We start from the raw sequence: 26,508 nt of genomic DNA on the forward strand, positions 1-26,508 counted from the left end.
CGATGAGCCAGCCTATAGGGAGGAGATAAGAGACAACAATTTCTCCCTTAATGTGAGGAAAAAAAGGAGATGATCGTGGACTACAGGAAAAGGAGGGGTGAACACGCTCCCATTCACATCAACGGGGCCGTTGTAGAGCGGATCAAGAGTATCAAGTTCCTTGGTGTCCACATCACCAACAAACTATCATGGTCCAAACACACCAAGACAGTCGTGAAGAGGGCACAACACCTTTTCTCCCTCAGGAGGCTGAAAAGATTTGGAATGGGTCCCCAGATCCTCAAAGAAAGTCTACAGGTGCACCGTCGAGAGCATCCTGACCCGTTGCATCACCACCTGGTATGGCAACTGCTCGGCATCCAACTAAGGCGCCACAGAGGGTAGTATGAATGGCCCAGTACATCACTGGGGCCAAGTTTCCTGTCATCCAGGACCTATTTACTAGGCGGTGTCAGAGGAAGGCCCAAAATTGTTAAAGACTCCAGTCACCCAAGTCAGACTGTTCTCTCTGCTACCGCACGGCAAGCGGTACCGGCGCGCGAAGTCTAGGTCCAATAGGCTCCATAACAGCTTCTACCCTCAAGCCACAAGAATGCTGAATATCTAATCAAATGGCCACCCAGACAATTTACATTGACACCCACCCACTAATGTTTTAACACTGCTGCTACTCGCTGTTTATTATCTATGTATAGTCTCTTTACCCCTACCTACATGAACAAATTACCTCGACTAACCTGTACCCCAACACATTGACTCGGTATCGGTACCCCCTGTATATAGCCTCTATTTTATTTTTTACTTTCAAATATTTTCTTAACTATTACTTGAACTGCATTGTTTGTTACGGGCTTGAAAGTAAGCATAATACACAATAAGTGTATTGGCATGTGACAAATCAAATTTGATTTGATATATTGGCGGAATTACAACATTTTGAAAATGTAATTAGAATACAGTACAAAGAGACCAGGATCATGCATATTTAGTTTATCCAAAAACAAATAATTATTTGGAAATGAGACACCTATGAGTTGACAATAGGTGAAACGAACCAGAAAGACTGACACAGCAAAGGAACATTGCATTCAGTCAACAGAGATATGGATTAAGCTGGTATCAAATTGACAACTGTTTTGTCAACCTGAAGGAAGCTCTGGTGTACTGAGACACAAATGTGACCATCCGTGCAATTTCAAAATAATAATAATTCAAAATAATGGTTATAGTAAAGTGTTGAGAGCAATTCACCAAGTTATTTGGCCCATGAATACCAATGTGCCGGAACTGTAGGTTATATCCTATTCATTGTGTAAAAAAAAAAAAAAACGTCACTTACAGAAACCCCAAAGGAGTCCAAGTATTTCCTTAAAACATGCAGCGTTACACTCTTGCTCTTAGCACTTACATACCAATTATAGTCAAAGTAAAGTTCACTTCCAACTTTACATCTAATGACCTTCAATTCTCTTTGGCTTAAGATGCTAGCGCTATCTTTGTTATTTTTGTTGACATTCGCATCACGTTCTCGGGGATACAAGAAAAGGGAGAACTAAAACAACTACTAGTGTGAACTCGTACAATTCAGACACCAATAGAGGTTCTACAACGACAGTAAGCCCACTCGCTCAGAGCAGACCTATTACATTACACGCTTCACAAACACCATATTCACAACAAAACTGAACATGCCCGAGTAGGCTCTGTTGAAGTTTCCCATTTCAAATATGAGTGCGGAAAGTAATTTGTTTAATTAATTAGGCAAACGCAGGGATGCCCTGGTGTACAGCACTGAATGCCCTGGCAAAAGAAGATTAATTAAGGGATGTCTGGCTTGGACACGTTGAAATTGACACAAAACTATTTTTGATGGGGTTTGTATGGATCCAATGGGATCGGATTAGCATTATCATATTTCTGATGGATAGCCGTGGCCGGGGATGCTGGGATATCCTCAGGTGACATTTCACTTCGGCTGCGGGGAGCGTTCCGAATTACCATACAATATGCAGATGGTGAGAGTTGTAAATACCGTGTAGATGGAACTGTGTGAATGAGTCAGATAGTGTGTGTAGCATGAATAGGCCTACAGTGTATAAGATGTGTGTGGGTGTATGTCTGTAGAAAGCCTCGGGCATAACTGCCAGGATGGTCAATTACCTTCTATAGCTCCCAGCTGAACAATATTCTCACACACACACACACACACACACACACACGGCAGCTGTGAACAGGGGAGGCCGAGGTCGCGTCGCAAATGGCAGAGCTCTGGTCAAAAGTATTGCATTAGATAAGGAATAGGGTGCCATTTGGGGATGCAGATAGTATGTGAGTGTGATTGGAGCATATTTTTGGGCTAGGTCGGAAAACACACTGGGAGTGTGTGTGTGTGTGTGTGTGTGTCTGTGTGTGTGTGTGTGTGTGTGTGTGGGGGGGGGGGGGGTAACTGGATTACCATCCCAAAGTAGGGCAGTGCCCCCCAGAGTACCCATCTCCATCACCCCCCTGGGGTAGGAAGAGAGACTGTGGAGAGAAAAGAAACCCCTACGTGAGCATTAAAACCAGCCCCTAAATAGAAGCATTCCAAAACATCTGGGACTAGTCTGCTGACAGCATCTAGTAATGCATGATCTTTTCCCCACCTCAAAGAATAAACACTAAGCCAATTCAAGGATAACAAAAGAATACAATTCTCCTACCTTGGCCTTGATAAAAATACCGGGGAGGTATACTTCGTGTATCTGTATCTCTATTTTCCATTGTGGAGAGAGAATTATGGCATCACAGCAGTCACAGCGTTTAATATGCAACCTATTGTCCAACACAGTTTATCTTCCGGGCTCTTTTGTCAGGTCGGCAGTAAATTAACGGCTTCATAATGCCTCTATTCCCTTCGGATCAATAGAGCAATACACAGACAGGTGCGTGACACGTCGAAGTCACGTGACTCCACTCCCAATGAAAATTTTTGCAAAACAAACTATGCTGGAGAGCTAGTTTTGATTAGCGTGCTGCTAAAAGTGAGCTGCAGCCCAGCCCAAAGATAAGGCACCAAAGCAATTCAATTTGCTTTGAATCTCCCGTTAATGGTTTCACCGTAGCAAATTAGCATGTTTATGGACCATGGCATAATGCCTCCCCCCGTTCCCAAACCCTAGTTTAAGCTGAATTTAAATTACTTAATTTTACTTTCCACTGAAACAATTGTCAGAAGCCAAAAGGAAAACGGTCAAATCTGAGGTGATTGCAATTTGTTCAGAGGGATAAAAAAAAATGCCTGCGAAGTGATCTCAATAATGAGGAGACCAGTGTATTGGTCATTTCTTTCTTTCACACACATTTTACTATCTTTCCTACACGCACTATGCAAAGGCTTTGATAAAGGACTCCTCGAAAGACATTTCCATTTCTATTGTCCAGAGAGTGAGAAAAACAGTGAGATAAAGTCAGACAGACTAAAAGATACATAGAAACAGGTAGAGGGACAGAAAAAGAGAGATGAGAGAGGTAAGTGGTAAAAGAGAAAGAGAGGTAAAGGAGAGAGGTAAAAGAGAAAGAGAGATAAAGAGAGAGGTAAAAGAGAGAGAGGTAAAAGAGAGGTAAAATAGAGAGAAAGAGAGGTAAAATAGAGAGAAAGAGAGGTAAAAGAGAGAGAAAGAGAGAGGTAAAAGAGAGAAAGAGAGAGGTAAAAGAGAGAGAAAGAGGTAAAAGAGAGAGAAAGAGGTAAAAGAGAGAGAAAGAGGTAAAAGAGAGAGAAAGAGGTAAAAGAGAGAGAAAGAGGTAAAAGAGAGAGAAAGAGAGAGGTAAGAGAGAGAAAGAGAGGTAAAAGAGAGAAAGAGAGAGGCAAAAGAGAGAAAGAGAGAGGCAAAAGAGAGAGAAATAGAGAGGTAAAAAGAGATGGAAAGAAAGCCAGAGACAGAGGGATACATCGGGATCAGAGGAAAGAGGGAAGAAAGAGACATTGGAAAAGCATGAAACTTGGGAAAAATATTTAGCAAATATAAATAGTGAGACGAAAAATGTTTAGCAAATATAAATAGTGAGACAGACACTGAAACAAACAGTCACATGAAATGGGGCAACAGCGTCCCGGGCTTACCCAGAGCTGCTGGCGCAAACAGGCTGGCGAAGAGGAGCAGGCGTGCAGACCACATGGCCCCTCCGCCTGGCTGTCGATCCGCCCAATGGAGGGGTCAGGCCTTCCCTGGTGAGCCCAAAGCGAGCGCTCCGTCTGTTAGGTTCCTTCCGCTGAACTGCAGTCCTGTTATGGTCCGGTTTTACGGTTCTCAAAGCCTATCCTGAAAAGAACGTGCAAAAGAGAAAGAGAGAGAGCAATGTGTTTAAGTTATAGAAAGTACTAAATTAATAGTTTAATTCAAGTTGTGAATCTTATCTGGTGTACAAAGACAAAGTGTCAAGGAATATTCCCTACATGGCAATGTTTTGTGTAATAAGATGACCTTTTAGTTTGTACAGTAAAGACTCTAGCAAGCCTCAGGCTACGAGACGTATTCTTCCAACTGTCAGCCAATGAAAGGTGAAGGGGGATACCTAGTCAGTTGTACAACTGAATGCCTTCAACTGAAATGTGTCTTCAGCATTTAACCCAACCCCTGAATCAGAGGGGTGCAGGGAGGCTGCCTTAATTGAGATACAGCTAGTTGCTTAACATGACAGTGTTAGGGACTGCTCAACCGTACAACACTATAACAGATACTTTTGGATTGACTGCTGGTTAACCATGTTGTGTCAACCAGCCCCAGTTACTCCCACAGAGAGTACAGTACTCTCTCACCAACAAAAATGATTCCAGCCAGTGTCTGAGTGGATTTTTGGACATCTGATGATAATTGCAACCAGAAAAGTGTGTGACATATTTTTCCTTTCCTGTGGGTGTGAGCAGTATCTTCACAGTTTGAGATTTGCCAGCGGCAGAGAATGTGTAGTACAGTGCATCACGCAATAGCCAGGAAACAAAATGGCCTTCCAACTGTATTGAGCAGCATGGAGTCGTAGTGACCATTTGACCTGTGGTAAGTGCACAGGAGTGCAGTCACTCGTGAACTTGTGACACTGGCGGATGACATCAGGATGAAGCTCTTGCCTGTTAGCATACAACGGGTTGGTCATGAACAGGAAATACTGTGTGTTGATTAGGACTTGTCAAACAAAGGTAGCATGTCAATTGTGACAAGTTAGTGAATGTCATACGCATATCCTCTGCTATTCACCATTTGATGATGTATAGTTTGATAGGATTCAGAATAATATCAGGATCAAAGGCTTCATTAAAAATATCAAGGTTAAAACAGATTTAGTGAATATTAAATGATGTATTATCATGTATTCTACTGTATCGGCTATTACAAAATATAATACCAAATTATAATCTAGGTCTATTTAATCCAAAGAGGGCAGACAATGTTTATACCTTCTAAAATCGTATTATTGTTGCAGATTAGGCCGTTATGCTGCTCTTAATCAAAAAAAAATTAAAATGTCTGAAACCATGTCGGTTTCCAAAGACACAATTGGCACGACTGACTTCTAAAGGTGAAATCATAGTTTAGAGAGCAGAACACACAACCAGGCAAACCAGAATGGCTTTACTCCGTACTTCCATCCTTCCTGTACTCAATCTCAATTCCCATCCATGCTATCTCCTCTGGTTGCGCTCTCTCTCTCTCGATAATCTGCATTCCTCTGTTGCATGACATTTTCAGATCAAATGTAGCAGGAACTCAATCTCTCCCAAAATCCAAACTAGATGAAGAATAATCCGATTTCGGGGACAGCTATTGGAGTTTAAAAAACGGAGAGGGGTGCAGCCCATCAAGAGTGACCCATTCCATACAATGGGATTTTGTAGAGTGCATTAATATAGGGTTATAGGTCATTGTACTGTAGTTATCAGTAGTTGTATGCCCTAGTCACAGGGGTGGGCAACTCCAGTCCTCGGGGGCCTGATTGCTGATTAATCAAATTTCATTCTAAACTGAAGATCATGATTAGGTGATTATTGGAGTCCGGTGTGTTAGCTGGGTCTTAACTGTGACACCAATCAGGCCCCCGAGGACTGGAATTGCCCAAGCACATTAAAACTCCCTTAAAAACACATTGAAATAATAAAATAATGCAACTATCTTGAATCTATGACCGTAAAAAATTGCCTAAATAAAAAGTTGGTGTTCTGTCTGTGGCTATACCTCCTACTTTGTAGCTTACTTTGTTTAACATAGGTCAAACGTTTCTGGTAGCCTTCCACAAGTTTCCCACAGTGAGTTGGGTGAATTTTGGCCCATTCCTCCTGACAGAGCTGGTGTAACTGAGTCAGGTTTGTAGGCCTCCTTGTTTGCACACACTTTTTCAGTTCTGCCTCACATTTTCTATAGGATTGAGGTCAGGGCTTTGTGATGGCCACTCCAATACCTTGACTTTGTTGTCCTTAAGCCATTTTGCCACAACTTTGGAAGTATGCTTGGGGTCAATGTCCATTTGGAAGACCCATTTGCGACCAAGCTTTAACTTCCTGACTGATGTCGTGAGATGTTGCGTCAATATATCCACATAATTACCCACAAAATGTTCCTACCTCATGATGCCATCCATTTCGTGAAGTTCACCAGTCCCTCCTGCAGCAAAGCACCCCCACAACATGATGCTGCCACTCCCGTGCTTCACGGTTGGGATGATGTTCTTCGGCTTGCAAGCCTCCCCCTTTTTCCTCCAAACATAACAATGGTCATTATGGCCAAACAGTTCTATTTTTGTTTCAACAGACCAGATTTCTCCAAAAAGTACGATCTTTGTCACCATGTGCATGGTGGTTAATGGTGGTTTTGGAGCAGTGGCTTCTTCCTTGCTGAGCGGCCTTTCAGGATATGTCGATATAGGACTCGTTTTACTGTGGATATAGATACTTTTGTACCTGTTTCCCTCCAGCATCTTCACAAGGTCCTTTGCTGCTGTTCTAGTATTTATTTGCACTTTTCGCACCAAAGTACGTACACCTCTAGGAGACAGAACACATCTCCTTCCTGAGTGGTATGACAGCTGCGTGGTCCCATGGTGTTTATACTTGCATACTATTGTTTGTAGATGAAGAGGTACCTTCAGGCATTTGGAAATTGCTCCCAAGGATGAACCAGACTTGTGGAGGTCTACAATAATTTTTTCTGAGGTCTTGGCTGATTTCTTTTGATTTTCCCCATGATGTCAAGCAAAGAGGCACTGAGTTTGAAGGTAGGCCTTGAAATACATCCACAGGTACACCTCCAACCTCCAACTCAAATTATGTCAATTAGCCTATCAGAAGCTTCTAAAGCCATGACTTCATTTTCTGGAATTTTCCAAGCTGTTTAAAGGCACAGTCAACTTAGTGTATGTAACTCCTGACCCACTGGAATTGTGATTTGGGGATTTATAAGTGAAATAATCTGCCTGTAAAGAATTCTTGGAAAATTACTTGTGTCATGCACAAATTAGAAGTCCTAACCAACTTCAAAAACGACTATTTGTTAACAAGACATTTGTGGAGTGGTGTATGTAAACTTCAGACTTCAACTGTATGTACATGGGCTGTATTGAGGATAATGCAGAGCCTGTGCTGAACCCAAACAATGGTGGTCTAGTGAGGGCAACTGGTCTAGACCATAACTCATTAGTTTTGTAGACAGGGTTTAAGGCCTGTGCACGAGGTACTGTGGAATGGCATCCCATTATGAAGCAATACAGAGACCTTGCATATGAGTTAATAATTTTTCTTTTTCTACTGGGGGAGGTAAGAAAAATAAGATCTCAGGCAGGATACGATTGATGCAGGAAATTTGAAGCCTGAAATGTCAGTCCCTGAACTGGGTGATGCAAAGTGAAGAAAGTGTAATGTCAACATGCTACCAGGCAAGGGCCAAACGGAAGAAATCAGACAGAGGGGGACAACCTGTATTTGTCCAATAAGAAACATTCCATTTCATATACTTTGAACAGGACCTAACTAGTTGGAGACATTCCCCCCAAAAATTAAAAAACAAAACAAGATGAAAAGAAAGATCGCTGGCAACATGAATAAAGATGAAGGATTTGAGGGGACACCATCACGGATTCCTCAGTTGTCGTCTTCAGCAGTGTCCTCTTTATTTTGTTTTTTTATTTTACCGAAACTGTCAGAAAAATACATGAGGCTAGTCACCAGAATGACAGGGGCTGCTGCTACTGACAAGGGACAATGAGAAATCAAGACAGCCAATCACCATGGACATAAGTGTCACTTTCACTCTATATCTGTGTGTGTGTGTGTGTGTGTGTGTGTGTGTGTGTGTGTGTGGCAAAAAAAAAGAGTGAATGTATTTCTCAATTTTCATATTCACATCTCACTATGAAAGGAATATGAAAGCAGCTCCTAACATGAGTGTTACTTGGAATTAACTCATTACATTAAGCACATTACATGCTTTTAGAAGTCTTGTGATCACAATCACTAACATGCTCCCTCTACAAAAAAAGAAGTATGAGCGTAAGTAGGAAAATAAAGCCACTGAGGAACACATCTGAAAATACATATTGATGACATAAGGGGCTGGACTGGGTTCAATCCAAAAAAAAAGTACAAGACAGACTCCGTTGAAAACCTACACTAGGTTGCCAACTCCTTTTGTATTCAGAGGAGCCTTGTGATACTTTATAGTGGCAGGCTTTTGAAAGGTACTTGTTCAGTTTTAAGAGAACTCCCTTTAGATGAGGCTTCCAAACTCACTGCAATGATGCCGGTTAAATCCACTTCAATTAAACCACTTCATTACGGACTCAGTCTCAGACAGCAAACTTTTTCATCCGTGTTGTTTTGCTGTTATTTTAGCATTCCGCCAGTGCCAAAGGGCCTAGATGGGCCCTGACGGCTTTAATTAACTGTTTTTCCACGGTCTATCTGGTTAAAACAACGGGGAAAATAAGGTGGATGAAGATAGGAGGAGGAAGTGTGTGTGTGTGTGTGTGTGTGTGTGTGTGTCCCATGTTGACTAACAATGCACTCATTAAAAAGACAAGATGCAAAGACAGTGGAAACATATATAATATATGGGAGAAACAAAAAAGGTACTGTAAATCATTTGGCTGGCCAAATGAGCAAATGTAAAAAAAAAGGTCCCTGATTCAGTTCAGATGAGTTCTAGGGAACATGGAGCTACAAGGATGGCTTACCCTTCAGATGTAATGGAAAGTATTGATCCACGCAAAAGCAATATCTAGTGTTCTTTTCACAAACCGTCATCCAGATTCATCATCGAATACCTTTTGTCTTTGATTTTAGAATATATATATATTTTTTTACAAATAAAACAGTGTGTTGGAAAGGTGATGTTCATGTATTGGTTCAAATTAACTACCTAGATGGTGCCATGCAAATGTTTCCTTGCTAAATAATAACTAGTAAGTACATTAGCTATCAGACTACTTGCTCATCAATTCCATTTCATGCCCTTAAAGGGGAAATCAGCAGTTTCTACATACATTTTTGGACTTATAAATTCATGATATTTATCCATTGGTTCACGCCTGCCTCTTTGCAAACGAATGGAATCATGAACAGTCTTTTTTTATGTGTCGCCTGCATCCCCCAGATTTGCCTTTTTAGCAGCGCAAATTCACCAGTCTCTAAAACGTCTCACTCCACTTTCTCACAGCACCTCTTTACCTCCCAGATTGGAAACATTTCTTAAGGTATTGTGTAGAAAGATGTGACTTCAAATTTAAAACTACTGAGCATTTAGGAATTCAGTGTATTGTTAGTTGGATATAGTCTAGGCCTATACATGTATGACCAGGACAACTTTCTAAGTAAGAGAACTTTAAACATTTAACATTTAAAGGTGTGGGGGGGTTGATCTGAGGGCCTTCAAAAGGGGGGTTGCCCACACCAGTTGCCCATCCCTGTTCTTAGTCCACAACATTTGTATTTTTGGGTGTAGGTACCCTTTAATTAATGTGCCGCCTAGCAAGAGGCTGTTGTTTAGCTGGGTTTTTGTAGCGCACGTGAATAGAGTGAAAAACAAAAAATAAAAACACTGGATTGATGAAAATAATTATGATATCATTCTGCCAGGTTACTTTGTATTTAACATTTCATTGAGAAGATTTTTGGGAAAGTCTTTCCATCTACCAGAATACTGTTTTAATTAGCATCATCGCTAATGGCACACAAAGTGGTAGACACGTGCTCTGCACACGCACAGACGGGCATTCTCATTGCCTCTTCAGAAAGTTGCAGGAAATAAGAATCACTGATGCATTCTGTTCATGTCTTTATGATAAACTTTGGCAATTGAATACATTTTTTTTTATACATTTAGTTGATTCCCTACTGGATTTCGACTCATCGTTAGCACTTACATTATATGAGAAATGCAAATTCACAAGCATCAATCTGTCCACAACGCACAAACATTGTACTGGGAGGCGGGACAGACCGCAGGCTGCGTTACACTGTCATCCCTCCCTTTGTGACTGACAGGCACCTATCCTATCAATAGATCACTAGAATATGCATTTTGTTCATTCTGGCAGGAGATGGCTCGACGGACTAGCGAATTGAAACTTTTCAAATGAAAAGTAGACCTAGTTAATATGAAGTGGAAAAAGTAGCCGGCTGAAAATTTGTGTTCAACCGGCTGATTAGCTGACGCTAATGGAAAACACTGATTAATACAGAATCATAAGTAATATTAGAATAAATCATGTGAATGTGATAATACGATCATCTGTGTGCTCCATTGATGTTGTTTGTGCAGGAGCTTGATTAGTAATGCCTAGGAATAAAATGTGAACACTAATTGAGAAGTCTATGTAAAGGTGTGACGATTTTATGCACTTCATTAAGTGTGACTGAACAGTCGCTGACACTTCAGTGTGAATCATTTCTTATATTTACCCCCTTTCAAGGGTATAACATTACAACTGTATAGCCAATAGCCTGTGTCTGCAGATCGAATGAGGTGAATGAACCTACAGCAGCCAAGGTGATAATGGCTGGGGTCATTTTTGTACATTTTTGCTGTTCTCCAAATCGCTTCTTAATTTATTTATTTTTTGTATATATGAGCTTCAACTCATTTTCCCCCCCTTGCGGACCTCACTAAAACTCAAACACTGGTTACGGACCTGACATCTAGCTAGCTGCTAACAAACTTGCTAGTTGACAAGCTTATCAGTTGCATTTGAATTTTAGGGCCTTTAGTGTAAAAACACCTTCCGTTTACCTGACAGTTATAACCTCTTCATGGCTGACAAGTATTGAGATATTAAGAACAGTAGAGTTGACTGTTCGACAATTAGGCTTCCAAACACCTGCTGTCTTCAGTATCAAAACAGCATGAAAACACTGGTCTTTCTCAAGGGACACGGAATAAAAGCTAAATAAATAGCAGTCAAACACAAAACAACGTTATCCCCCACAATGCACCTGCCGGCTGTTTGTGTGTATGTGTGTGTGTGGTTAGATCAAAGTGTGCGTAGAGATGCCTTGCGTATATTCAGCTTCATAGATCCAACAGCAGGGGCCTCCAACCACCTCAGGCTCCAGCAGAGCTACCTGATGTGCAGGCTTGTTCCAGCCCAACACCAACACTCACCCCAGATGGAATAACAGGTGGATTATTTGGTGTGTTACAGTAGGGCTGAAACAAAAGCCTGCACTCACAGAAGCTGTGAAGCCTGTCCTACAGGATTCCTGACATGAAATACATTATATAATCCAATGGCATGACTTTGTGATATCATCCCAAATACCATGATTATGCTTAGTGAACAGGTTGAGAACTCTCGCTGTATGTGTGATATAACATTGTGAGAGTGTCAATTTATTTCCCTGAACTGGTTAGAGAAGTCACCAAGTCAAATAACTTCAGCATGAAAAGCAGTCAGTACGCTAGTCTGTGACCCTGCTTTTTCCATCGGATGATACTGCAATCAGTTGGCAGTATGAAACTAGTATCACCATTCAATCTCTCGCTGCACTGCTTCTCACTCTGAATACGTTCCAGGATCCATCAGTAATCAGGTACGGCAAACCGTTTCACAAATTTGGATACGTGACCAACCGCTCGTTTGCATATCATGGGCTTCTAAAGCGTGATTGCCACAAGCTCCATGATTGAACACACATTTGTTCAGACAAAAATCCACTACTTGCATAATTCGAACAAGTAATGTATTGCTTTGAATGCTAACGCTTCAAACCTCTCAACACACACTTCGACAGCTATATTTTATAAATATAACTAATTTACTCCATGAGAGTGCGACTTTTTCAAGCTTCCAAGGTTTACTCGTCAACATGATTTGGGTTATCATATACAACACCTGTTTAGAAACGTGGGTAGCTAGGCCTATATAGGTATGAAAACGATTGGAGTAAATGTACTGTACGTCACCACCTATAATTAGTTCAGGTCGCTCAACAGTTACTCCCAGATACGTTTTCATTAGCTTGGAATGAGCCTATGCATTCATACAATATGAGCAGCAACAAAGTGCAACCCGATCCTCAATGTTATCTGATGGGAGCATGCTAAATATGATGTTACCATGTCATGCCTGCTTGAATCACTCCCACATACACTATTTAATTAAGAATAGTATTTTAGGGTTAAATGCCAGCCCAGTAGATGTCTACGTCAGCCAGTAGCCTATTGGCCCTTCTACAAAGATTATTGAAGGCAAAAAAAAGCCTGACACTGTGTGGAGTAGGTAACCCTACAAATTGGCAATTTTATTTCCAACACTTTGTGGGCCCTCCCCTTGATAGGATAATGGCACAGAGGCTTTTTCTAAAATATTTTATGATATTGAAGAACACATTGGGAGTGATCTTAGACCGTTCCTCCATACAGAATCTTTCCACATCCTGTTTATCCTTTGTGCTCATGGACTCCCCTCTTCAATTCAAACCACAGGTTTTCAATGGGGTCCAAGTCCGGAGACGGAGATGGCCATTGAAAAATATTGAACGTGTGGTTAATTAACAATTTGGATTTTGATGTGAGCTTGCTTGGCATCACTGTGCAATCGTGGCCAAGTTTTAGCCTCCTGGCAGAGGGAACCAAAAAGATCCTGGTACTTGGTAAAGGTCATGATGCCGTTGACTTATTCATTTATTAGTCACAGGCATAATTGCAGGGTACAGTGAAATTCTTAAGATCCGAGCTCCAACAGTCAATGAGTATTCATCCCATTTGTTATGCCAAGGATAAATAAGTACAGGAGTAAAAATGTAGATAATGAGTTGCAGGTCACGCATGGCCAACGATGGCACTACTTGGTCATCCACTTGGCATGGTAAGCTCCCTTTTCATTTCAGTGGTGGATAGTTCTCACTCATTAGTCTTCATAATCTCTATCCTACCTTGTGCTTAGACGAAGAATTTACTCTCAAGTTGTGATTTATATGAGAAGTTCAACACCAAGCCAAAATACATATCTTATATTACCCCCCTTGATGAGCATATACTATAGCTGCAATAACTAGAAACACTAAATCAAGTGAGAATCAACAAAATCACATATTGCTGTTGTATCCATCCATGAGTCATATATTTAAAATGCAAACATGTCAATGATGTACTATAAAACAAACAGTGCATTGTCATGCATGAACTGGGTTACCCCCCTTTAAGAAAACATAGTTTCTTCCGAAAGTATTCACACCCCTTGACTTTTTCCACATTGTTGTATAACAGCCTGAATTCAAAATGGATAAAATGGAGATGTGTCACTGGCCTACACACAATATCACATAATGTCAAAGTATTAAATAAAAAGCTGAAATATCTTGAGTCAATAATTATTCAACCCCATTGTTATGGCAAGCCTAAGTACGTTATGGAGTAATGAGTTGCATGGACTCACTGTGGGTGCAATAACAATGTTTAACATGATTTTTTTGAATGACTACCTCATCTCTGTACCCCACTCATGCAATAATTTAAGGTCGCTCAGTCGAGCAGTGAATTTTAAACACAGATTCAATCGCAAAGACCAGGGAGGTTTTTCAATGCCCTGCAAAGTAGAAGAATTATGTTTTTATACATTTTTAGAAATTAAATAATAAATGTGCAAAAATTTCAAAAAACCTGTTTTCGCTTATCAATATGGGGTATTGTGTGTAGATTGACGAGGGAAAACATTAATTAAATCAATTTTATAGTAAAGCTGTAACGTAACGAAATGTGGAAAAAGTAAAGGGGTCTGAATACTTTCTGAATGCACTGTATATAAACACTTGAATGAAAACAGTGTAGGTAAAAAGCTACAGTATCTCGGTGTCTACATCAATGTTTTTTGTGAAATATTTGCTTGACCTTGAAGGACTTGATGGACAATGGGCTTTCCTTAAGTGAGGAAAACGTCTGTTGCTAAATAAGGTCACTGCCCCATAAAACAAGTATACAACTCGTACCAAACTGGCCTCTCAGTCATACTCTGAGAAAAAAGTAATAACCACTAAGAACACAAAGAAGGCTCCTCGTGCTGGTAAGATTGACTGATTTTTTTAAGCATCACAACATAGATGTGCAGTGTATGTCATTTATACCAGGACCTGTATTTATCAAGCATCTTCGAGTAGGAGAAGGGTAAACCATTTGAATTCAATCACTTTTTAATAGCACGCCTTTTGATTAAATCCAAACTTTCCATGCATGTTTGCTAAAAGATTCAGGAGATAAATGGTGCTAAGTTGACCCCCATCATATCATGAGACATCCATGTCTTCATCACTGGAAAAGATACAAGTTTGAGTTTGATATCATTTAAAAGCTTACAAACAAGTGTTGTCAAACAATTGCATATTTTCTTTGCCCCCCAAAAAATAACATTTTCATTTTTAAACTAATCTGTTAATTATCTTAAAACTAGTAAACTCATATTTGTTTTCATATCCGCATGTTGTAGCTTGAAATCTTTTTGAAATCTGAGGTTGTGCTGTGACCTCCATCGGCTGAGATACAACATGCTCTTGAATATTTCAATTTACAAGAACAACAACGTTTTCGTCTTTTGAGCTTCTAGTCAAATCTATGCAGCCTACTCAATCACTTTTTATAGCTACTGTTTACAGGCCTTCTGGGCCATATACAGCGTTCCTCACTGAGTTCCCTGAATTTCATTGCAGATAATATTCTAATTTTTGGTGACTTTAATATTCACATGGAGAAGTCCACAGATCCAAAAGGCTTTCGGAGCCATCATCGACTCAGTGGGTTTAGTCCAACATGTCTCTGGACCTACTCACTGCCACAGACATACTCTGGACCTAGTTTTGTCCCGTGGAATAAATGTTGTGGATCTTAATGTTTTTCCTCAAAAAGGACCACCATTTTATTACATTTGCAATCGCAACAAATAATCTGCTCAGACCCAACCAACCAAGGACCATCAAAAGTTGTGCTATAGGGCCTCCCGGGTGGCACAGTGGTTAAGGGCACTGTACTGCAGCGCCAGCTGTGCCACCAGAGACTCTGGGTTCGCGCCCAGGCTCTGTCGTAACCTGCCGCGACCGGGAGGTCCGTGGGGCAACACACAATTGGCCTAGCGTCGTCCGGGTTAGGGAGGGTTTGGCCGGTAGGGATATCCTTGTCTCATCGCGCACCAGCAACTCCTGTGACGGGCCGGGCGCAGTGCACGCTAGCCAAGGTTGCCAGGTGCACAGTGTTTCCTCAAACACATTGGTGTGGCTGGCTTGGATGCGCGCTGTGTTAAGAAGCAGTGCGGCTCGGTTGGGTTGTGTATCGGAGGACGCATGACTTTCAACCTTCGTCTCTCCCGTACAGGAGTTGTAGCGATGAGACAAGATAGTAGCTACTAACAATTGGATACTGTGAAATTGGGGAGAAAAAGGGGTAATGAAAAAAAAGTTATGCTATAAATTCAGACAACCCAAAGATTCTTGATGCCCTTCCAGACTCAGAGGACAGAGGACAAAAATCAGTTATCCACCTAACTGAGGAACTCAATTTAACCTTGCGCAATACCCTAGATGCAGTTGCCCCCTAAAAACATTTGTCATAAGAAACTATGCAGAAAATACCCGAGCCCTGAAGCAAGCTTCCAGAAAATTGGAACGGAAATGGCACCACACCAAACTGGAAGTCTTCCGACTAGCTTGGTAAGCCCTGCTGCTCGATCATCCTATATTTAAATTTAAAAGTATTTTTGATACTGTCGCAAAGCTAACTAAAAAGCTGCATTCCCCAAGAGAGGATGGCTTTCACTTCAGCGGTAATAAATTCATGAACTTCTCTGAGGAAAAGATCAAGATCATTAAAAAGCAAATTACGGACTCCTCTAGAAATCTGCGTACTCCTCCAAAGCTCAGTTGTCCTGAGTCTGCACAACACTGCCTGGACCTAGGATCAAGGGAGACACTCAAGTGTTTTTGTACTATATCTCTTGACACAATGATGAAAAAAATAATGCCCTGCATACTGGACATATTTCCTGCAAATTTGTCCAAAAATGATGCAGAAAAATGAGTCCATGCTTTTGTTACTTCTAGGTTAGACTACTGCAATGCTCTACTTTCCGGCTACCCGGATAAAGCACTAAATAAACTTCAGTTAGTGCTAAACACGGTTGCTAGAATCTTGACTAGAACCAATTTTTTTAATCATATTACTCCAGTGCTAGCCTCCCTACACTGGCTTCCTGTCAAGGCAAGGGCTGATTTCAAGGTTTTACTGCTAACCTACAAAGCATTACATGGGCTTGCTCCTACCTATCTTTCCGATTTGGTCCTGCCGTACATACCTACACGTACGCTACGGTCACAAGACACAGGCCTCCTAATTGTCCCTAGAATTTCTAAGCAAACAGCTGGAGGCAGGGACTTCTCCTACAGAGCTCCATTTCTATGGAATGGTCTGCCTACCCATGTGAGAGACGCAGACTCGGTCTCAGCCTTTAAGTCTTTATTGAAGACTCATCTCTTCAGTAGGTCCTATGATTGAGTGTAGTCTGGCCCAGGAGTGTGAAGGTGAACGGAAAGGCTCTGGAGCAACGAACTGCCCTTGCTGTCTCTGCCTGGCCGGTTCCCCTCTCTCCACTGGGATTCTCTGCCTCTAACCCATTACAGGGGCTGAGTCACAGGGTTACTGGTGCTCTTCCATGCCGTCACTTGAGTGGGTTGAGTTACTGACGTGGTCTTCCTGTCTGGGTTGGCGCCTCCCCTTGGGTCGTGCCGTGGCGGAAATCTTTGTGGGCTATACTCGGCTTTGTCTCAGGATGGTAAGTTGGTGGTTGAAGATATCACTCTAGTGGTGTGGGGGCTGTGCTTTGGCAAAGTGGGTGGGGTTATATCCTGCCTGTTTGGCCCTGTCCGGGGGGTATCATTGGATGGGGCCACAGTGTCTCCTGACCCCTCCTGTCTCAGCCTCCAGTATTTATGCTTCAGTAGTTTGTGTCGGGGGGCTAGTGTCAGTCTGTTATATCTCGAGTACTTCTCCTGTCTTATCTGGTGTCCTGTGTGAATTTAAGTATGCTCTTTCTAATTCTCTCTTTCTTTCTTTCTTTCTTTCTTGCTCTCTCGGAGGACCTGAGCCCTAGGACCATGCCTCAGGACTACCTGGCATGATGTCTCCTTTCTGTCCCCAGTCCACCTGGCCGTGCTGCTGCTCCAGTTTCAACTGTTCTGCCTGCGGCTATGGAACCCTGACCTGTTCACCGGACGTGTTACCTGTCCCAGACCTGCTGTTTTCAACTCTCTAGAGACATCATGAGCGCTAGAGATACTCTCAATGATCGGCTATGAAAAGCCAACTGACATTTACTCCTAGAGGTGCTGACTTGTTGCACCCTCGACAACCACTGTAATTATTATTATTTGACCATGCTGGTAATTTATGAACATTTGAACATCTTGGCCATGTTCTGTTATAATCTCCACCCGGCACAACCAGAAGAGGACTGGCCAACCCACATAGCCTGGTTCCTCTCTAGGTTTCTTCCTAGGTTTTGGCCTTTCTAGGGGGTTATTCCTAGCCACCGTGCTTCTACACCTGCATTGCTTGCTGTTTGGGGTTTTAAGCTGGGTTTCTGTACAGCACTTTGATATATCAGCTGATGTAAGAAGGGCTATATAAATACATTTGATTTGAATACAGGGTGGGTGTCATTTCAATAATATAATTAATTGAATGGACCAATCCCTTCAGACCACAGCAATTTATCTGGTACACCATTGACATTTAATTGACATTTTAACTTTTAATTACTACCACAAAGATGACCGCCGGTTCACTCACCATTGAATGTCAATAAAATGGACTTAACTTAAATGGTCACCTATATTCCTATGTTTTCAGTAAGTTTCCTATGGAGGACTTACAGTATAATTTAAAACAGATATTTCCATTCAAATCGATATTCTCTGATGTGTGGACCTCCAACCATCTTTGTGTATCATTGGAAAGTTTAAATTCACAATTTAATTTCCATTTTAGTACATTTATCAGCAAAAAAAAATAGGGACTAAACTACAACATATGAAGATTAACATAAATTATTTAAAAAGGCATAAAGACATTAAGTACCCTATTTGGGGAACTTTGAGCGGTTCTGGACTGGTCCCGACTAACATTTGTGTGTTTAAAGCGCTCTAGAGTCCCGCGTCTTATAGTGCAAGAAAGCCCCATCTCTCTCCTCTCCGCCTGAGCTCATTTGAAATGTTAGGTTTCAGATGCCACATTTTGCATAGGGAGCGAAGTGTCCCATTTTCTGGCCTAACCAGTCAAAGGCATGATTTCCGATGTCTTTCAAACTCAAAGCTGCGATTGCAATAGCACATATGAAACGGGAGAATCTAGCACATGCAACAATAGCAGTTTCATCTCACTGTGGTATTCTCAGCTGGATTTAGAGCTCTCCACATGAAAGAATACAAAATCACTTCATAGAATTCAACTAAGACCACGTTCTCTTGATCACAGACAGACAAAATCCCTTTGTGCTTACCACTAAAGTCGCAACGAGTCTGCATAGATTCAAATTGTGTCTCTGTGATGCTCAGTGGACGTTTAGGAAACATTCGCTGTTGACAGTTATATGAGATAGAGACAATATTGTCTCTAGGTAATATATTTAATTATTTTACAGTTATGCGAAATCCTATAGTAAGCAGTTTATAATTTGATTGTTACTGTATTTAGAAAGCATTTCAGTCATTTATCTTGGCCAGGTAGCAATTGTAAATGAGAACTTGTTCTCAACTTGCGTACCTGGTTAAATAAAGGTGAAAATAAAAATGTTTTTAAAAAAGGTCAAGCCCTATTATCCCACTTCTGTTGAATAGGAAAAAAAAAACTTTGATTTTGTTATATTTGTACAATGTACTTGAGCTTGTGTCCTCAAAAGTGAGTGCACTTCAGTAATTTATAGCTATTTTTACCAGAAAGGTGATATTTTAGTATTTCTTGGAGTATGCAGCATTACTAGTAATTGTTTATGGCCCTCATAATAAATTATCCATTTTTGGTATGTTAAAGTAGAAATCTACATTTTTACCTAATGTCCAAGGGGGTTATTTATTTTCATCGAAAAAAAATAAAAAAACTACCTTCCAGAATTTATAAAATAGTTTGACAACACTGTTTGTAAGCTTTTTTATGATATGAATCTCAATTTTTTTTTTCCTTGATGAAGGTGATCGGTACGGATAATTATGGGGTACGCAAAATGGGTCAAATTTGAGCACCTTTATCTCTTACCATTCATCCATTTTCTGAGCACTTCTACAAAATCGGTAAATATGTATAGAAGGTTTTGTTCAAATCAAAAAGGGGTGCTGTCAAAAAGTGAATGAATACAAATGCTTTTACCCAGTACTAATCTAGGATCTGGTCCCCACTGTCAATACTAATCAAATTCATTATGAACTAAGAGGCAATGTTACCACGCTGCTGAAACATGATTGACAACAGTTAAAACAGGACAAACATTTTGCAATACTGTTCAGTTTGCTGGTAGCCTACACTAAATGCAACAATATTTAACTCTGAGTTAAGCCTAACAAAAATTGCTTTCATTTGTATTTGCACATAACTATTTCCAAATGGGTAACATTCATATTTTCAGTTTCCTGATCAAGAAATTCAGTCACACTTGTATGACTAAGATTGTAGTTACGTAGTAATACCGACTCAGTAATAACTGTAGAAACATAGGTATTAAAATGTAATTACATATCCACTTGCTGAACGTTAATCCACATGTGTAATTACTAATGCTACTACACATTTCTGTTCCACTATTGTAACTGTTTTGTAAGTACGTGTTTGAAAGTCACCTGTGATTTACCATGTTAATAACACCAACCCAATAACCTTGGATCTGAGTCACCACTCCCTTGTCAACACTTACAGGGTGTGGTTACAATCAAATCCACAGGTAATACCAGGGATGCTACCATCTTGATCTAATGAAGTAAATAGGCTAGTAGGACCTGATAGCAACAATTGTAACAAGGCACACCATGCCATTAACAACAGATTATTTTCAGTAGATTATTTCCATGCTATAGCCTGCCCAAATGGGCAATGTTACAAAGGATGCTTGGCAATTATAATATACCTACTCAGGAAGCAAATTCATGGAAAGTTAAATGTATTAATTGCCATGTAGTTACAATGTAGCAACCTTTGCAGTCAATAGGGTAATCATGAGAAAGTAGGAAGCAGGAGAATATTAAGTATTACCCTTTTAGTTACATTGGGGGTGGGGGTCTCTATTTTGGTGGTGGGGGTCTCTATTTTTGTCTGGGACAATCTAATGCCTTGATTCCATCCGAAATACACAGCTAAACTACTGAATCCTTTAACCACTGTACATCCCAGATTAGTACAATGAGTCGTGGTATTGAGTAGAATGACAGGACTTTACAATTAAAAATCACTGAAAATGTATGAATGTTCTTTGTTCTTCAAATGATGTATTTCATTGCCATTGAATGGCTCTATGAAACCGAATGACATCGATGAGTCACCCAAAAAATCCGTTCAAAATGAGTTGTTTGTTCGCAAACAAACCATCACGAGGCCACAATGACGAGTCACTTTAGCAGTCACTGGTAAGTCTCGACATGGGCTTCCAGTCCTAGGAAAATACAAACAAGAGCTTTTGTATACTTGTCCCGATGCGATACCATGGACATTTGACCACTTTTGAACAACAAAGGGACATAGGAGATTGACTTTATTCAGTCAGTTCGGCACCTTTCATAAACACAAGCTGTATTCGTATCAAATAATATATTTTCCCAATTTTCTTGGCGCATACAATATAGGTCAGTATTTTAACTATTTATTTTATACACAGTCATTTATCAAATGTGTCAATAATTTCAGACCCCTCAGTATACTATCATTACACTTAAACACACTTTTTGGCATATGCCAAACCAAGATTTGTCCATCTGACTGCCAGATTGTGAAGCGCGATTCACCACACCAGAGAACGTGTTCCCACGGCTCCAGATTCAATGGCGGCGAGCTTTACACTGCTCCAGCCGACGCTTGGAATAGCAAATGGTGATCTTAGGCTTGTGTGCAGCTGCTCGGCCATGGAAACCCATTTCATGAAGCTCCCGACGAACAGTTCTTGTGCTGATGTTGCTTCTAGAGGCAGTTAGGAACTCGATAGTCAGTGTTGCACAGATGACTTTGCACGAAGACAGATGATTTTACGTTCTGTGAGCTGGTATGGCATACCACTTTGGGGCTGAGCCGTTGTTGCACCTAGATGTTTCCACTTCACAACAACAGCACTTACAACAACAGCACTTACAACAACACACAATTTCCTAACAAGTTTTATTTTCTAACAACCGTTTGAATGGAGGTGTGTTCCGCCTCCTCATTAATTAATATAAGAAGTAGCCCATTTCACTGTTGTGGACAATTGATGTTCAAGGCTTTACTGAGCTGGACAAAGGAATCTATTTGACGAGAGCCCAAGCACTTCCCCAGATCTAGTATGAAGACATTTAAGCATCAGAGAAAGTCTTGAACTTTTTCCCCATGTGTGCATCCCTATCAAAGTAAGTGCCGTATTTTCTGTATATAGTGTTGTCGTTTCTACTATTGCATAACGTATTTTTATGGATTTGATTGAACCTTTATTTAGCTAGACAAGTCAATTAAGAACAATTTCTTAATTACAATGACGGTCTACCAGAAGGCAAAAGACCTCCTGTGGGGACGGGGGCTGGGAGTAAAAAAAATTAAAAATAATATCGGACAAAAACACACATGACAAGAGCCACCATAACACTACATACAGAGAGACCCAAGACAACAACATAGCATGGCAGCAACACATGAAAACACAGCATGGTAGCAAGACATGACAACATGGTAGCAACACAACATGGGAGCAGCACAAAACATGGTACAAACATTATTGGGCACAGACAACAGCACAAAGGGCAAGAAGGTAGAGACAACAATACATCACGGTTGAGTGGTTTGAATGAAGAGATGGCGATAACTGTTCAGTTTGAGTGTTTTTTGTAGCTTTTTCCAGTAGCTAGCTGCAGCGAACTGAAAAGAGGAGCGACCCAGGGATGTGTGTGCTTTGGGGTCCTTTAACAAAATGTGACTGGCAGAACAGGTGTTGTATATGGAGGATGAGGCCTGCAGTAGGTATCTCAGATAGGGGGGAGTGAGGTCTACGAGGGCGTTATAAATTAGCATCAACCAATGGGTCTTGCGACGTGTATACAGAGATGACCAGTTTACAGAGGAGTATAGGAGTGCAATGATGTGTTCTTAAAGGAGCATAGGTGGCAAATCTGATGGCCAAATGGAGCACGAGAGCACCATTACCTGTCAATATATAAATTATGTCTGCGTAATCTAGCATGGGTAGGATGGTCATCTAAATCATCGTTAGTTTGGCAGCTGTGGTGAAAGAGAAGCAATTACGATAGAGGAAACCAAGTCCAGATGAAACATTAGCCTGCAGCTTTAATATGTGCCGAGAGAAGGACAGTGTACCATCTAGCCATACTCCCAAGTCCTTGGATGAGGTGACTACCTCAAGCTATAAACCCTCAGGGGTAGTAATTACACCGGTGGGGAGAGGGGCATTCTTCTTACTAAACCACATATCCTTGTTCGGAACACCTCCAAAACAAAGGTAAAGGGCAGAGAAAGCTTGTTGGACATTAAGCTTTGTTGTAGAGCGTTTACCACAATATCCAGGGAGGGGCCTATAAATGCATATAAATGGATGAGAGAGCGTCCTACTGCTTGAGCTATGTTGTTGATGTAAATTGAGAAGAGCGTGGGGCCTAAGATCAAGCCTTGGGGTACTCCCTTGATGACAGGCAGTGACTGAGACAGCAGATGCTCTGACTTCATACACTGCACTCTTTGAGAGAGGAAGTTAGCAAACCAGGCGAAAGACCCCTCAGGGACACCAATACTACTTAGCCGGCCCACAAGATTGGCATGGTCTACCATATAAAAAGCCTTGGCCAAGTCAATAAAAATAGCAGCACAACATTGCTTAGAATCAAGGGCAATGGTGATATCATTTAGGACCTTAAAGGTTGCAGCGACACATTCATAACTTGAGCGGAAACCAGATGCCATACCAGAGATTACTATAGACATCAAGAAAGTCGGTCAGTTGATTATTAAGTTTCCAACACTTCTGATAAATAGGGCAATATAGAAATTGGCCTATAACAGTTAGGATCAGCTTTATCTCCCCTTTAAATAAAGGATGCACCGTGGCTGCCTTCCAAGAAATGGGAACCTCCCCAGAGAGGAGAAACTGGTTAAAAAGGTCACGATGATAGGGGGAGAAACCTTAACTTCTTAAGGTATATGGGGCAGCATTTTCACTTTTGGATAAATAGCGTGTCCAATTTCAACTTCCTGCTACTCATGCCAAGAATATAAGATATGCATATTATTAGTAGTCTAGTGTCTGTGAGTATAACAGAACTTATGTAGCAGGCAAAACCCAGAGGACTAACCGTTCAGAATTGTTTTTTTGAGGTCTCTGTCTGTTCATTGAGTTCTCATTGGGAAACGATATTTCTTAGGAACTTGTTTTCAGTTCCTACCGCTTCGACTGGATGTCACCAGTCTTTGGAATTTGGTTGAGGTTATTCCTTTGTGCAATGAAGTAGTACGGCCATCTAGGAACTGCGTAACACTGTTGAGAGTTGCCCAAGACTTTAAAAGTAGCTTGGTTTGTTGTCTTCCTGTATTGAACACAGATAGACCCGTCTTCAATTTGATCGATTATTAACGGTTAAAAATACCTCAAGTTGTATTACAAAAGTAGTTTGAAATGTTTTGGCAAAGTTTACAGGCAACTTTTGAAATATTTTGTAGTGACGTTGCGCAATTTGGAAGCTGTTTTTTTCTGGATCAAACGCGCCAAATAAATGGACATTTTGGATATATATGGACGGAATTAATCGAACAAAAAGGACCAATTGTGATATAATTGTGATTGGGACATATTGGAGTGCCAACAAAAGAAGCTCGTCAAAGGTAAGGCATGTTTTATATTTTATTTCTGCGTTTTGTGTAGCGCCTGCAGGGTTGAAATATGCTACCCTCTTTGTTTATCGTTGTGCTATCACCAGATAATAGCTTCTTATGCTTTCACCGAAAAGCCTTTTTAAAATATGACATGTTGGCTGGATTCACAACGAGTGTAGCTTTAATTTAGTATCTTACATGTGTGATTTAATGAAAGTTCGATTTGTATATCATTTTATTTGAATTTGCCGCGCTGCATTTTCCCTGGCTTTTGGCCAAGTGGGACTCAAGCATCCCCTATACCATAAGAAGTTCAAGAAGGGTCTAAACTAGATGTGTTTTGAGGAGCTCCTTTAGCACCTCAGACTCAGTGACCGCCTGCAGGGAGATACTTTGTATCGGGGCAGGGGGAAGAGGGAGGAGCATTGGGGATAGTCACATAAGAAGGGGTGGGAGATGAGGAAATGTTGGATGTATTTATGGAGCATAATGCATTTACTGTTTTAGTCACATTTTCAAGTACTGGTGACACATCATGCATTCCGATTCTTGCATAGATTGTAATGGACAGATGTAAAATACCACTGTAGCAGTACAAATAGCATTTTAAACAAATAAAGAATGGTTCAATTTGCATTATTTAGAGAATTGCCCAAAGTTTGACTTTGTTGCATTTAGGGCTACTCTAATTCAGGTTGTCTGAGACCCCCATGGGCCCCCCTGTAATTCACATTCTGGATTTTAATTTATTTAAATAATTGTCTTCATTCTTGGGAGGCCCAAGCCTATTTACATCATTAGATCAGAAAAGTATCAACCCTGGCATTACCTGTGCATTTGATAGTAGTGGCATTGTGTAGTTTCATGTAACAAAGTCACAATTTGGTTGGTGTTATTAACATCTTAATTCACAGGTGACTAACTTTCAAACATGTAATTACAATACAGTAGTTATATAATGGAACAATAAAATGTGTAATCACAGCAGTAATTACACATGTGGAATTACCTTCAGCATGTGTTTGTGTAATTATAGAGTCTTTGTTCCAATTGTGAAGAAACTGATACCGCTAATCCCTATTACCATGTAATACCTATGTAACAACTTGTTACTATGTCGTTACGACAGTTAAGTGTAGTTACATAGTAAAGGTGCAACTTAATGTAAAGCGATACATCAGTAAGAGAGCAAAATGAGTTATTATTATTATTCTGCTTCTTGCTAAAATGGGTCAGTTATTCCCTTGGTCAGATCCACAGATTAGAAATTATCATTTTTTAGCGTGGCTCAATCATTTTCAAACAGTCTAACAGTGTATCGTTTTAAAATCATTATTTTAAAGCTTATTGAGTTCGCTCTGTTTTTCCCTTCCCACAGAAACACTGTCATGTGTACCACAAAGACCTTCATCTCTGTGCTCTATCTACTCCTATACAGCTGCTTTTCTCAAGCTAACATTATTATGGAATGTAAGGACAGGACAGAGCCAACATGCCCAGAAATAATGTCAGTGAATTTGAAGGTGGAGCTATTCCCACAGCCATCATGGAAATACAGCTACTTCCAAACCCACAGGCATAAGGAGACAGAACAAGTCAGTAAAACCCTGACCAAGGTCCTGACAGTGATGAATACTCTGTCCGAAGTTGCATCTTGTTTCAGTTTTGTTGGCTCAATAATTGGTTTGGCTTTGGCCTTCATTCCACAAACTGATCCGAATGTGGAGTTCATGACAGAGCAGTTTTCAGAGATCAACAGAAAACTGGATTCAATCTCGCTTCAAATCAACTCCCGAAGAGATGAGCTTGACTGGGTGACCTATACGAGCATGTATGACAGAGACGAGAGTAAATTCTTGGAACACGCTCCTTTGGTCGAGGAACAACAAAACAAGTTTTGAATCCAGTTACTATGACAACAGTGGAACACATAACAGTGTATCTCACTTTTACCGGTACCTAACTGAGG

The 26,508-nt window shown here is 40.7% G+C and overlaps 1 protein-coding gene across 2 annotated transcripts in view; it reads right to left on the reverse strand.

Moving 5' to 3' along the window:
• LOC139416094 (adhesion G protein-coupled receptor L3-like) overlaps window positions 1–26,508 on the reverse strand; it is a 356,247-nt gene that overhangs the window by 239,695 nt on the left and 90,044 nt on the right. For both annotated transcript variants that reach the window (XM_071164365.1, XM_071164366.1), the window contains one exon: window positions 4,100–4,298. In XM_071164365.1, the coding sequence (XP_071020466.1) occupies window positions 4,100–4,154 (55 nt within the window). In that variant the 5' untranslated portion in view covers window positions 4,155–4,298. The remainder of the gene's footprint in view (window positions 1–4,099; window positions 4,299–26,508) is intronic.

This window comes from Oncorhynchus clarkii, chromosome 9 (assembly GCF_045791955.1).
Source record: "Oncorhynchus clarkii lewisi isolate Uvic-CL-2024 chromosome 9, UVic_Ocla_1.0, whole genome shotgun sequence".
Lineage (NCBI taxonomy): Eukaryota > Metazoa > Chordata > Actinopteri > Salmoniformes > Salmonidae > Oncorhynchus > Oncorhynchus clarkii.